Source organism: Aythya ferina (genome assembly GCF_964211825.1).
Source record: "Aythya ferina genome assembly, chromosome: 1".
Taxonomy (NCBI): Eukaryota; Metazoa; Chordata; class Aves; order Anseriformes; family Anatidae; genus Aythya; species Aythya ferina.
In genome coordinates this window covers 203,930,861-203,945,786 of record NC_140296.1, presented here as the reverse complement: position 1 = coordinate 203,945,786, position 14,926 = coordinate 203,930,861, and the positions used below count along the sequence as shown (strand labels likewise).

The 14,926-nt window shown below is 41.2% G+C and overlaps 1 protein-coding gene and 1 long non-coding RNA gene across 7 annotated transcripts in view; both read right to left on the bottom strand.

The window, feature by feature from the left end:
* Window positions 1–14,926, bottom strand: part of MKLN1 (muskelin 1) — a 93,489-nt gene that overhangs the window by 38,232 nt on the left and 40,331 nt on the right. For all 5 annotated transcript variants that reach the window (XM_084512647.1, XM_084512648.1, XM_084512649.1 and 2 more), the window contains 2 exons: window positions 13,973–14,038; window positions 6,066–6,178 (listed from right to left, as the gene is read on the bottom strand). In XM_084512647.1, coding sequence (XP_084368773.1) covers window positions 6,066–6,178; window positions 13,973–14,038 — 179 coding nt within the window. The remainder of the gene's footprint in view (window positions 1–6,065; window positions 6,179–13,972; window positions 14,039–14,926) is intronic.
* On the bottom strand, window positions 7,638–13,978 carry LOC311433501. Of its 2 annotated transcripts, XR_014690788.1 has the most exons (3): window positions 13,887–13,978; window positions 9,749–10,245; window positions 7,638–9,077 (listed from the first exon to the last, which is right to left on the bottom strand). It is a non-coding gene; the product is annotated as an uncharacterized lncRNA (long non-coding RNA). The 2 variants fall into 2 exon arrangements; XR_014690787.1 differs by having other exon boundaries at window positions 7,638–10,245.

The window sequence follows — 14,926 nt, the reverse complement described above, 5'->3', positions numbered from 1 at the left end:
TGTACATACAGTCCAGAAAGTTTAAGTCCTAATCAGCTTTGGAACCTGGTGGCAGAACCATAAAAACCAACCAGATTTTCAAATACATAATTATCCAGATGATTTAGCTAAGGATGCATCTGTGATGCTACTTGAGAACGTTTCCCGTGTTACCACACTGGGATAAAAACTGATATTTCTTTAGAGATTCCCGTGTTTGTACAGCTTGAGGAGTGTTAATGTAACAGAAGCCTTTCCCAGGCTGCTAGCTGAAATAAGAGTACTCCCAAGGCAAAGTTGACTGGTGTATGAAGTTACTTTCACCTTGTTGGCAAGAGATCACGCTTACCTCCCACCTTTCTCTATTTAAAATCATTGTTTAAATCATTTTTTCCCCATGCAGTCAATGGGGAACACGGGGTTCAAGCTGGCTTTTGTCTTACAGCTGCATATTTTAGTGTCATTAAAACCCAAAAGGATGTAAATCAACATTTCTTAAGATCAATATCCTTCGCTTTACTAAGTCCTTACCTGAAAGTTCTGTAATACTTAAAGCAGTTTGAAAACGTGTAATCTTCCCCCAGATACATTCCCTAGCACATCTCTGCATTGTGCCTCATCGGTAATTCACAAGGGACTGGATGATGCAACACCTTCCTAACACAGCCATAAAAGTGAAATTCCAGATAAGGGAATCAGCCCAGTAAGCCCATTGTAGTAGTCACCGTGGTGGGCTTTGTTTTGTTTTGAACCACAGCACAAATGCCACAGATCAGCTATTCAGGAGACGTTACTCCAAGGTTTAGAAGTAGTTCTTCGCTTTGCAAGCCACAAACTTTGCAACTGAAGGCTTCACGATGCTTTGGAAGTCCACGTATAATCTGAAGACTGGCACAGGCAAGCCCCAAGACTGCCAAAATTTCGCAGCCTTCAGAACCCCGTGCATAATGCATTTATTTAAGTACTCCCTTCTCTACAAGGCTGGCTTCAAAATCCGAAAGGGACCTCCACACATGAAACATCTGGTGTTAGGAATAACTCAAGTTTGGCCGGTTTTCTGCACTTTTTGCATGCTGGAAGCAAGAACTACAGGCACTTAGCAATGGAACTGAATACCTTAAGGCTCTGAGCTGTTTTAAAATAAGGATTATCTTTTCTTTTTATAAAAATGCCAGTTAAAAGACAAATAAACAAGAGCTAAGAGGACAGAGCTCTTAGTCACACATGCTAGCATAAACAAAAAGTCACCTTTAAAAGTGGAAAACATTTAAAAATTCTGAAAATAAGAAACTCTTGAATAGGGTCTTTTTGTTTTAAGCTACCTATGTGGAAAGCAGTGGAGAAGCCAGTCAGACGTATCTAAAAGTTTCTCTGACGTTTAGGAGAATAAATACAGGCTAGAACATTTTTATATCATTATCTTTCTATGCAGGGGGGAAGAAATAAAACAGGAATATTTAGGATCAGCCTAGAACATGTTTCATTGGGTTCACTTCGGCATCTGCCTTCTTTGTCCCTAATTTTGTAGGCATTTACACTATTTAGGAAGTTGGCTCAGAGGTATACCCGCAGGATCCAAGTTTCTATTGCAGGCTTTTTGGGACAGCTGCTTTCTCCCTATGTGCTCCTGCGGTACCAGGCATCTCGTACAACCGAGCATCTGTACAACTGGAACTACTCGGATATGGCAGATTCAGTGCATTAGATCTCAAGCCCGTAAACATTAGAGTATTCAAAACAGAAAATCCTCAAGTTGCTCAAAGCATCTTCCAAACTACATCACCATCTGCAAGAAGGAGTCAATATTTGAGACTAATTCAAGTTCTACACTTCAAAACAGCAGAGAGTAAAGCTTTACATGGATGAGCTGATGTATTTGAGCATCACGCCACTCCACAAAAAAAAATAAATCAGGTGTCAGAAACATTTCCAAATGCATCAAATGCTTGTGTGGTAATATGACATCGGAAACTTTGGGTAAATGCAACTACGTCAACAAACGTAAAGCAGTGCATCCATACACCATAAAAAATTTAACTGGAAATACAATAGCAGATGAAATTTGCCCTGGCTCTCACTACCCTAAGATCTTTCTACCTTTGTCAGCTTTTATTGTCAGTATCCTGGAAAAGCATTTGATGTCAGCAGCAAATTGTCACCTTAGCATATGCCGATTTTCTGGATCACTTTGAACCTCCTGAACAGCAGGCACTTGTTGACCTACGCTTTCCTTCATTGTGAGAAATGATTTCTTCTCTTAACCAATTAACCCCTGAAAAGACCTTGTCTGCTACCTAAGAGTCTTAGACAAGAAACACTTAAAAGTTTGGGAAATACAGTGTCACCTAAACCATCTATGCAATTTCCACGTCCTTCACAGAGCTTGTGTGCGAGCCTAAGAAAGCCAAAATGCGGATGAGTCAACATATCATGCACAACAAGCTACTACTCTGCACAACAAAAATGTTTGAAGGAAGATCCTTCATCTCTTCTGTTATCTAGGAAGTACTGAAACAAGGCACAAGAATAACAGTGACATACAAAATGCCTACTATCGTGCTTCTAGATTCTCATTTATCAAATCTCCAAAGCCATAAATATGTCTCAGCATTTTGATCCTGTAAGTCCACGCAACTAGTAATTTACTCCAAATTAAGTTTTTCCTACAGTCACCTATCCACTTCAACTGTGCTCCTGTACTGACTTTCACTGAATTACCCTTTCCAAAAGCAAGCTACTGCTTGGAAATTAGAAATATTAGACACCAAAACATGCACATTAAGTTTCTCTATTAATTGACACTGGCCTAGGACCAAAATGCCCAAAGAATGACAACGTTTGTTTTCTCAAAGCTATTTATTCCCAAATCCTGAAAAGGTCTACTAATCTGCAACCACTAACAAACCCTGGAGACAACAGTATTTGTCAGAACATTCCACTCAGTTCAGAGTACAAACTCTTAGAGGCTCTTAGGCTTCATGTATTTTGGCCATGCCTCGTGCCAACTGATTTGTAGAGCTGTTGCATGCCCAAGCACTCCGAGGAGGAAACAGAAGTTGTAGGGCCTGCTAAAAGGTCACGGTGTACCTCCCTTGGAAGGATGCAGTCATAGAGGAGGACTTGACAAGGGCTGCAGAAGCCTTGCTGGCTCCATACACTGGAGGGATGGTGGGGAAGGTCAAATTCAGGTCCGTTTGTCCATCGGCAGCTGCGATGTGCATACTGGTGGTTCAACCCAACACCACGCTCGAGTCCTTAACACTTATTTAAAAATAAAAAAGAACGTGGGTGATCAGTTCTTCCAGTAGTGCTGTGAGCATTTTTCCAATAGAACGGCTATGGAAAATCAGCATTGGTAGTTGAACTGTTAAAAATCACAAATGCAATTTAAGGTGACAAAGAAACATTTCTCCAACTCGCTAGCAAATTCCGAAAAACAGCAACAACACGGTTTACTAAAAGGTCACCACAAGCTTCGTAACGCAATGCCAAGGGGAAGACGATGATAATCTGGCATCGCAACAGAAGCTATCAGTCCCTTTAGCCCAGAATGTTGCTCTGTGTTACCCTTAAGACGACGCTGGATAAGATGCAACTTCTACCGTATTATGCTCTTGTCCAAGCTTAATTATTCAGTGGCTAATTTCACCAGTGTCACTGATTAATTAGAACAAAAAAAAAAAAAAAAAGCAAGAAGTAGAACAAACACAATATAACACAAAAACAAGACGAAGTTCTACTGGAATCTACTTCGAATATTTTCAGAAATTCCATGTCAACAGACATTTCCTTTTAGCAAATTGTTTGTGAACAGTTGATGTTCCTATTAGAGAAACATCTGGAGTCTTTGTTTTTGAATTTACTTCTCCATTTGAGATTGACCTTTTCATTTCTAAATCAAGTTTTATCCAGATCTAATTAAAACAAAAAATACTGCTGGACTGCTCTAAGTGCTAGCAGCAGCCATTTCACAGTACCTCAGTAAGTCGCCAAAATCCTGGACTATGCCTCAGTAGTCTGCCTTCTGACATCTACCAAAGACTATATCCACACCTAAAACCTTTCTGGAACTCCGTTTCTAAATCTACACGCTTTCTTCCCACTTTCCTCTAGGAAGTCCATCAATTTTTCAAAGTTACCCATGCATTTAATTCAATCTTCGTGTTTTTTTTTTTAATTCTCCTACCTTGCTTCCTCTCAGTCCAAGACCCTTCCATCTTCCACTTGAGTTTCTGGACCTGCCATCGCACTTTTTAATTTTTTTTCCTTCCAAAATCTGTGTCTCCTCCATAGCCGTCCTTTTTTGTATTCCTTCGTTCCCATCCCAACATTACCCTGCTAGAGTCAGGCATGAGGAACTTGGAGAAAACATACGCTGTTTCTGGCACTGCTTGATGCCTTGCATCCCAGCCAGGCCTCCCAAGCTCTACAGAAGCTCAACCGGATAAGAAAGGATCCCAGCAAAAAAAAAGAAAATGAATCCCTTAAAGAAAAGCCAGAACTACCCACCCTGGTGCAGGCAGGGAGAAAGCACGGCCATCCTTTTACACAGGAAGGCCCTATTACGTTGCACCCTAAGACAAACGTACACGCTAGGTAGGTACACAAAGCAAGAAGGAAAGAAAAAGAAGAGACAGTTAAAATTGGTTTTGTTCATTTTTAATATTGCTAGTTCTTTACTTTCTGGAGTGAAGGAAGGTCTAGCTTTATCTTAATCTCTTTTGTCAACATGTGGTAAAATCCCAATTTCCTCGTAATTATGTCGCACACAGCCTTTGTTATCCTAGGGATGTTACCCATTAGGTGACAACTTCTCGTCAAGTGAAACCCACAGCTCCAGATGTAAACAGAGGCAACACAAGCCCAGCCTACACAGCTGGACCCTGAAAGACCAAATCCAACTTGAGTATCTTATCACTAAACAAGCGAGGAGCCACGAGAATGACAAAGCTGTGAGCAGTGATGAAAAGAGTAAAAAAAAATTTACGCACAAGGATATGAAACATAAGGACAATTTTACCTTTATGTAGCAATATGAAGATAGATACTAGAATATCACATTCAGTTTTGTTATAGCCCATTTTTTAAAGGATGTTGAAAACAGTATGTGCATGACAAACAGGTTTAAAGGCTAGGGAAGTGCCTTACTGCGAGATTTTCAGCTCATGCTATTTGTCCTACTTGATTACAACCTCTAAACACCTTTGCCAGGAAAAAAAATGGCAATATTCAAGTGTTATTTAATCTAGCACAGAAGCTCATAAAATAAGCTAGTGACGAGAACGTGGAAAAATTCAAATGGGAAGACATGTTTATGCCTTTTTCAAATAGTTGGGGAAATCAACTCCTGAATTTATCTGTCAAAAAGCAGTGGAATCTCAAACTTCTCAGACCTTCAGGAGGAGTCTGCAGGAATTTCCTTAAGTTATGCTCTGACAAACAAGTAACGAACTTGGAACACAATAACCACAGGAAATTTTAACATTTCACAGTATATAGTAATGTGAATTACATGAGCCAAAGGTTCTGGACTTTTTTTGTTACCTTCTATAACCCAAGCTACATTAATTTCAGAGGTTTCATACATCAAATAGCAAGCGAAAGAGGCCAAGGAAAACTGCTTGAATGCCACAAAAACTCTTAGGATTGTGTGGCCTCTGGCAGTTACCCTCTGTTCTCTTCATTTCTAACTCTTAGCTGTCTATTTCTACTCTCATTTTTGACAGAAGCTAAAAAATAATTTGTTTCTGAAGCTCAGCACCAGCATCAGGTCTGAAATGTTTATTCAGCAGTCTGGTTGTTCAGTCCTATCAAATTATTAAACTCATGTTTTAATCACTGAGCTGATTTTGGTTGATCAGTCTGCTCTTGAGAAATAATGATTACCGGAGGGGAAAGGCTTAACACTTCAAATTCACATCCATTTCACATTTTCCCAGGGTGAGCATTTCAAAAGTCTTCAAAATTTTATGGTCTGAATTTTGTGGTTCTTTCAGCACACTATATATCAATACGAGCACCTAGAAGCATGACATTTTTCTGTACAATAACACATATATTATCATCAGAATGGATGTAGAACTTGCCTCTTTCTCGGTATCTCTGGATATACAAGTCCACTGGTTTTCCTTCACGCTATACGCCCAAAAGTCAGCCAGGTCTTGAGTTCCATCCCAGCCACCAAACAAATAAACAGTTTCTAATTAAAAGAAAAAAAAAAAGAACACGTTAATTTTTTCTTTATTTTAAATAGAGAATGCCTCTAAACAGGTTAATACCTAAAAAACAATTTAGACAAATAGACTGTAGGTCTTAATGACCATCGGAAAAGAAAGCGAAACCAATTCTTACAAAGTACTGTTCCTCTTTGACTGGAACCAGTCACCAGGACAGAAAGAAGTGTTGATTTTCAGTATTTGAAGTTTTCAGGACTTTTCAGGATTGATATACTACCAACTCTTGAAGAATCATTTTCTATTTCTACTTTTACTTACAAGGCAATCAAATCCACAGCTTTCTGATTAAAAAATCAAGACAGGCAAATTAACAGCATTTAACATTTTGGATGCCATGCGTTATTAGTCCTTGTCAGTGAAATCGCAGTTTGGTCCCTGATTGATGCAAAACCTACAGCCCAAGACAACTTCTGAGAGAGCAGCCACAAAGCTTTCCTGTTTAGTCAATCCCTTATAAAGGAAAATTTACTTCGACTATAAAATCCTCTTCAAGGGGAATAGCTTGCATAATGTAATTTACCTGATGCCACAAAAGCCTGCCAGTAGAACAGTAACAGACGTAATTCAGCAGTACAGGCCTATCCCTAGAGCATGTTACCTTAAACTCATAACCACTCCAAGCATGCCAAGTTCAAAGGCTTCCCTGACTTGCTGATCAAACTAGATGAAGCCCCGAACATGGGAAGCATCTAAGGAAGAAGTCTCTGTTCTGACATCGAGAGATGACTAAGCCACTTCCATTATTGAAACTTCACTATCTGGTCTCGAATATTGAAAATACTGCGTCTTCTGACTGCATTAAAACCCAACATACAACCAAGTCCAAGAAGAACAAGCCACTGGAGACTTGCAGAGCTTTGAAAAACTCCTTTAAAAATCCACAAGCCAGTTCTATTATGAAGGTAACGGCCAATTTTTAATCCAACCCCAATTAAAGAGCAGAGCTACAAGTGCGATTATAAAACGGGAATGGTCCCTGACCCTCACCTACCATCAGGATAGTGGTCATCACCATGGAAAGGTTACCCTGGTTCATTAACTTTAATTACCCTTCCTCCTGGACTCAGGGCTCCCAGTGTTCCCTGCAAAGAGCAGGTCCCTTTGTGCGCATAAATTCTCACAGCTCACAAAACCCACATTACCACAACAGCTTCATTGATAGCCGAGGAAAATAAAAGATTTGGCACCAGCTAAGTATCCTACTGGGGCCTTGCCAAAACGTCATGCCTGCCTGCAAGGCTTTGTCGTCTCAGATGAAATTTAATAGCAAACCTGAATGAATTTCATGAAAACTCAGATTTTAAGTTACCTAAACCAAGCTGGCTGAACTAAGTGGCATGTAAGCACCGAAAAAGGAGAAGAATCATATATTTATAGGGTGAACCATGAGCATCACCAGAGTCCAAGAGCAACACATGAGGGTACATGGACTGCGTACCAAATTTATTTTTAATCTTGATATCAAAACACAGTCTAGATGAACAAAGGCTCCACCACTACCTAGATCCAGAATGACTATCATTGTGAATCTTATTACAGAGTTGCATACAGTTTTATGGCAAGTTTCTGTATTTTTACAGGAACATTTCTTAATATATTAATTCATCTGCTGCTGGTAATGCCAGGTAAATAGCTTCTCCAGAGTTCTTCTGAAGTTCATAACTCTTCTCCCAAAGTATAAGGAAAAATTCGTGGTTTCTTCTTTTCCCTCCAAAACCAGATTTGAACTTTGCTCTGTTCCACTACCAGCATCATACCTCCCACTGTTTTTCAACAGATTTTGTGGAAAGGGTAATCTGTTCGCTCTTCAAGCAAATCACCCAGCAGGATGGACCCAGAGTACACGTCCAGTATTCCCATGCATTTCCACAACATCTCAACAACATTATCAGCACATGCTCAAAGAGGAGGACGGGCAGAGAGAGGGAACAGAGCACAAACTCAGAGGCAGCTGGAGTGTGAAGCTTGAGGGGAAACATCAGTCTCCCATCGATGTAATTATTTCTACTTCGGTAGCACTAGGGAACTCGAGATGCAAGCACGGCATCCCTCTCTTCAAAGAAGAGATTCTTCCTTGTACCCAAGTGCTATGTAACACAGAAATATTGATATTGCTTTATTAAAGCAAGCCTCTCTTCTGCTTTAAGGACAGACTGGAAGAATTTTCAGATCTACCTGCAAGGCAACAAGAAAAACATGAAAGCAGTTATGTCTACCCAAAGCTGTTACCAGTTCTCCTCCAGCATCGTAGCCTTATCTCCTGCACATTCCTTGTTGAGCAAAAAATCCAACACTTTGAATTAAATACGTTGGAAGAAAATTTCTCAACTGCTTGTTCAGCCAGAAATGTTTCTGGAGTGTCTGAATTCTTCTCTTTCCTTACTCCCCAAAAGACTGGAAGGGTACTGGAGCAACCCTCAAAGTATCAGAGAAAAAAATTAACCTATTTCCTGATGGCCTCCCTGCAAGTTCCATTTTTCAGAAGAGTAGATTAAGAAGCCTTCCTCCAATCCCTGTTAAATCCCCCAGACCACATGGTATTTCCATGTGCGTGCCAAACAGTCCTCTGCAGGTTCAAAATTACTTCATATGCGAAGACCTCTGGAAGCCATCTAGTCCAAGAGTCCTCTCCCCAACCCCTTGGAGTAGAGCAGGATGCACAGACACATTCAGCTATGCTCCAAGGATGGATATTTCAGAATATCTGGAGCCCTGCTCCAATTACTGACCATCTTCATTATGGTATTTTTTTGGTACTATCTAACTGGAATTTCTCTTGCTGCGATTTGTGTCCATTGCCCCTCATCCAATCCCTGCACACCCCCAAAATGAACGTCCATCTTCTTCACCCTCTTCCAGCACCTGTTTGAAGACAAAACATAAATTCTCCCCTAAGCCTTTTCTTCCACAAGCAGAACTAAATCAGCTCCCTGAGCATCTCCTTATACATCAGGTGCTCCAGCTCCAGCCATCATTTCACTGGACTGAGTTTCAGGAGGTCACCTTTATTGTACCACAGCACTACATAGGCAGCCAGACAAGTACCACGTAGAGGGACATCAATGTGTCCCAGCCTCCTGGCCCTGCTTCTGCTAAGCCTCCCACAGAAGCTCTCTCCTCCAGCCCCTGATTATAGTCCCATCCTCCAGTTTATTATCAGCTCCCTCCGTGGTTTGCTATCACCCCAAACTTGCCAAGGGTGCACTTGAGAATCAGCGTTCTCAGCGTTCCTAGATCTGGAGGACTTGTCCCGGGAAAGCTGGGTGCAAGGCACCTGAAAAGCCTTCCACTAAAGGATGGCACCTCCTGTAGTGAGCACAGCTTTAGTTATCTGCAAGCTGCACACGTAAGGGAACACTCAGAACAAGTGCACAGCCAGACAGGCACTGGGACGGGTTGCCAGGGAGGTGGTGGAGTCACCATCCCTGGGGGTGTTCAAGGAAAGGTTGGACGTGGTGCTTGGGGACATGGTTTAGTGGGTGACATTGGTGGTAGGGGGATGGTTGGACCAGATCTTGGAGGGCTTTTCCAACCTTTGTCACTCAGTTTCTGAATCACTGTTCAGTGCAGATGCTGGCTGGATGCATTTTTTTTCAGGCTCAGGCTGGTCTGGGTAGGCACACAACGCAGACAAAGTCTTCCCAAATGCAAAAGCCCCATGAAGTTGAGTAACCTCCAGGATGCAGCAGCTGTTTGTGTTTCAGAGCTTAGAAGCCATCTGTGTTTTGTTTCGGAGATCTCTTCATCTTGTACACAAGCCCTGTCTTTAAATAAAATATCTTATGGATAGCAGTGTTTTCCTCAGGCAAAACAGCATCTTTTTCTCGTGTCTGCTGCTCTCACTTTGGCTTTTTTTATCTCTCTGTGCTTCTTTTGGGCCAGTCTCACCATCTCCACGTAGACCACGGGCATACCGTGCCCACCGTTTTCAATCTCCCACTGTTTCCAGCCTACAGATTTCTTTTCACTTATCTAACATAATGAAGCGAGCAGAATTCCTCACAAAAGGGAAAGGGGAAATAATGTACATCTGAAATCACAAATTAGTTTCACTTCAGAGACCGAACAGAGGTAGCACAAACACTGATAAAGATCGCTTCGCTAATATTTTGCTTCAGAAAATGTTTCAGTTGCCATAGCTAGGAGAAATGCAGACAAAAGTCATACTGGTTGCTTAGCTATTACTTCTAACGGGCTAGTCAGAAAACATACGGAGGCTTTATCTAAATGAAATAAAGATGAACCTTGAAAAATAATTAGAATATATCACGGAAGAGTCTCTTTTAAATAGAATAACTTTCATACTAGTTTGTTTTCTTTTCAAATCCTAAAAACATCGTTCTGTTACCCAAACAAATTATGTGGCCTTAGGGACTACACTATCATTCATATAAAATTATACTTACTCTACAAGAGAGGAGGAAAAAAACCACTTTACTATGGAATTATAAACCAGACATCTGAAATCCAGTATGGATATTCCTCTGAAATACAGATGGTATTCCTTAAAGCCTGAATGGGGCAGTCTGCTTACCCATTCCCACCTTCTTCCAGGGTAAGGCTTGGCATTTCATAACACGTCATATCTGAACTGCAGAAAGGCCTGAGGGGGCATAATCAGCGTTGTGATAATCAAGGTTCAATGCTAGACAGACACCTAGACCTTTCTCCAAAACTGCATTTGGGCAATCATTCTATCAGCACTTAATGCATCCGTAAAGCACTGTGCTATACCAGCCTGCCCTTTAGTGCTTGGGTATTTCACCAGGACCTACATAAATTGGAGGTTTTCATGACAGACATCCAGCTCACTTAACGCAGAACGCACTTGTACAGCTTTAGGGTTGTTTTCACTTTGGGTGTTTTGGGGATGCTTTTTTGTTTAGTGCTGTGACTACCCTAACACATCTCCTTCCTCGTAAAAGAGTGCAGGAAACTCCCCGGCCTCCTATAGAGAGCTACACGAGGCATGCGCCTTGCAGGCAAAGCAGAAGCATAAATCTTCTAAATCTTCTGTTTTCATTTACAGCCCAGAGCCTTAATGTACACACCAGCGGTTTCCAACTGTAAGTAGGAATGCCTCTTTGTAAACGTTTCTCTATAGGCATACCAAGAACAGCTTCCTAATTCCGCCACCCAGGGTCATTCCAGTCTGAGCGCTAATGCAAACAAAAGCCTGGAAAAAATTGTGAGAATTAATGATTACCACATTTTTGACGTGGGACAACAACAAGCTGCCTTCTCAGTTCCGCATCCGAAAATGCCTGTGCCCTCGTTTCCATATGCTACGGAGGTTTTTCAAAGCACAAAGAGCACTGTGCTTATTCCAAGACAGCTGCAGCAAGTATTAAGTGCGTGAACATCAGACAGAAACCAGCTACACCACCACAAGTCACTGTTTGCCAGCAGAGATGCCTTAACTGCTCTTTTAGTTACTTTCAGCCTCCCCTAACGGGAAGATAAGACATGCTTAAAAGGCAGTTAAGGCGAAATTAAACTATATTCTGCCTGAAACTTAGAGCATAAACAAGAGATGTGGTGACTCAACTGGCTATCAGTAACCTGAGATGTAACTCAACTACTTACCAACCCATATCCCTATCCTGACACTAACACATGCATCTGGCAGGCTCGGTTCTATACAAAACCTAGTAAAAATAAACGTTTGTCATTGTAATCAGTAACAACTGGCTCATATTTCTTTGAGGTTAATCAAAAAGCAGAACCTTCTGCAGTTATATCCAGAGCTACAGCAGGGCTTGACATCGGAGATTAAAGTTTGCTTCCAGAATCTGTTCTGTGTGATATGAAACATCAGAGCCTCCTTATGAGTCTGATTTTGTTGCGTTTGCTTACAGAGGATTAAAGTTGAGGAAAAGAGTAATTTCTGAAAAGGACTTCCCCGATCTAATGAGGAATACAAAGTGAACTACTACTTCACCTCCTCCGAGAATACAGCTCAACAAGCGTGTGGGTAAGGAAGGGATGATTTCTTTGAGCGTGCTGCTGCTCCTTTTTCCATTAAAACTAGATTTACTCGAGACTGGCCAGGGAGACCAGCTCCAGTCTGCAAAACACATCCTGACATAGCTGGCCAAATCCCATGGTCTCGTTTAACGCTACCTATGTTCAAAAGGAAAACTCAAGCAGTCAGCAGCAGCTGGGTTTAAGGATTCAAACAGCACCAAGAATTCCCCTTGGTCTGTCCGTAAGCTGCATTACACTGCAAACCTTTTAATTTCAATAACATACGAGCTTTTACAAGCCTCAGTGGGCCTGGAAGCAAAACTAAGGGCAACATCCCAAATATCCCACTGCAAAACTTCCTGAAGGAAGGTATCCTGCCCCCACTGGAGAGAGCTGCAGCAGGAGAGGATTGATGTCAGAGGGAGATCCAGTTCTGAAGCGTTGGGACTCCTTCTGCGCGTACTCTCCAGCCAGTTTCAAGTCAAAAAAAATAATTAATTATCAATGTATTTTTACTGCCTTATTTGAGCAGAGTAAAAAACTAAGTCTAAGGCAGAGATGATATGCTTGTTAAGACTTAAACAAACCAATTTGAAATGAAGACACAGTATCACAGCTGTATTGCTTTCAGCAGGTCTAAAGGACTGCCCCTTGCCAAGTTCACATGCCTCCTCTTACTTCAGCACGCCCGTCAAACACTGCTACTTATTCATCAGGACCACTAGGGAGCGTTCACAGCTTCTTTTGCAGGCAAACACCAGCAGTCCTCCAGCAGCATTTTATTCTAATGAATCTCTTCCACCGAAAAAGTTTGATTTCATCTACAAAATAACTCGGGTGCTTTCTCTAGCCTGGTAACTACATTCTGAGTAAAAGCCAAAGACTGCAGCTACTGCTGCATTTTTGCTTGTTCACTATGACTTAGCAAATTACTCTTGAAGGTGCTGTTCTGTCACATGCTTCAATCCCTTTCCATATGACCACAACAGATACGGCCACAGCAGTGCTTGTGCCAGCTCCCCCAGTGACACGTTTTTATTCTGACGACCCTGATCTTGTTTCTCCTTACCTAAGGAAAGTTGCTTTACTCATGCAAATCCTTTGCTTAGAAAAGATGCAAGCAGGGCTGCATAACTGAAAGATTACTTTAGTACGGTATAATGTACCAAAAATCTGATTAAATAAAAGCAAGACAAAGCTATGGAAAATTATGGGATACAATATCCAGCAGAATTGTTACCAATACCCCCCTTTCTTCTCTTTGTGGGCTCTTTGAAACAGAAGCTGAACCATTCTTTAAACTGCTATAGAAAGCATTTCCATAAAAAGCCTCAAATAATTTATATTTAAATGGTTTCTTGCACAAAAATAGCGGAAGGTAGAAGCCACCCTAACCAAAACAGAATGAATGTTTCAACACATCAGTTCTATTGCTTGAGTGCTATTCCAAAGCACGCAATATGTAATAGATAAGGGAAACAATCATCCCTAATTTCTTTTCTCTTGTCTAAGCATCTGCTCAAAAAGAAGAGGAAGAACAACAAGAATTAAAACCAATTGTTCTTGGTTTCTTAGCGAAACAGGCCTAAAGGAGAACGAGCAGGAAGAAGTGGGTGGGAAAAGCAGCTGGAGTAGAAATGAAAGCACAGTATTTAATATAACTACTAAAAAGTGCAATTTTACCTCAGAAATTTAAATTAAGACATTCCCTGAAGAACACTTTTGCACATTTACATGAAGAATATCTCATTAAGTAATTAAGTTAGTTAAGAAACCCAGCAACTACTCACCGGTCTGAACATCTATAACCATCTGATGGCCTCCTCTCATCCCTGGTCGGCTGTCTTCCCCATCACCTTGTAAAAAAAAAAAAAAAAAAAAAAAAAAAAAAAAGAGGAAGGAGAGGGTGTTGGTCCATAATAAGACTCTACATTAAAAATATACAGCTTAATATATAATAACTTAAGTACTATAAAAAAGCCGAGCAACTTAACAACATGCCATTTAAACACTAACAAAGCTTTCTCCAGGTAGCATTCTTCCATGCAATATAAAAATACTCAGTTTGGCTTGTATCAGAGAGAGCTAAATTGAATACAGTGCCACACTGCAATTCTGCGAGCCTTGCATCAGAGCTCGGGAGCTCCTGAAGCATGCAGGTCCCCACAAATGAGGTCTGAGCTCTCTCTGAAGCTCTCCAGTGCCAGGGACACGGAATCTTTTGCTCCCCTTTCTTCTCTCACCCAGAGCTGCCTGAAGGCAGATGAGTGAGAACAAATACTCAAATGACACGGCCCCGTACCCAAGGGATGGAAGCAAAGAGCTAATGGTATGGATACAGACAAGTTGTTAGCTTTGCACCAATTATTTATTCTCACATAAGGGAATTCCAACTGTCCAATTAAAGCAGCTTCCCAAGCACTTCAGATTTCTTAAACATTCAGGACAGGCATCACCCGTGGGAAGCAACATTAGAAAGACAACCCGCGTTCTGCTGCAAGAGAAATCTACTTGTAGTCATAGATAACCCTTCCCAAGAGGTTTGGGTACGGGCCTCCACGTTTGGTGATTGTCACTTTGAATACGAGGGTTGATATATGACAGTGATTTTTGTATTTTGTAGTCAAGGCTGCTGTTACGAGACGCTTTTTCAAGGCAGAGAACACCGGAGATAAACCTAAATTGCAGAATTTACTGAATGACAGGCAAAGATTTCATAAGATGTCTCAAGTTTAAAGTACTCC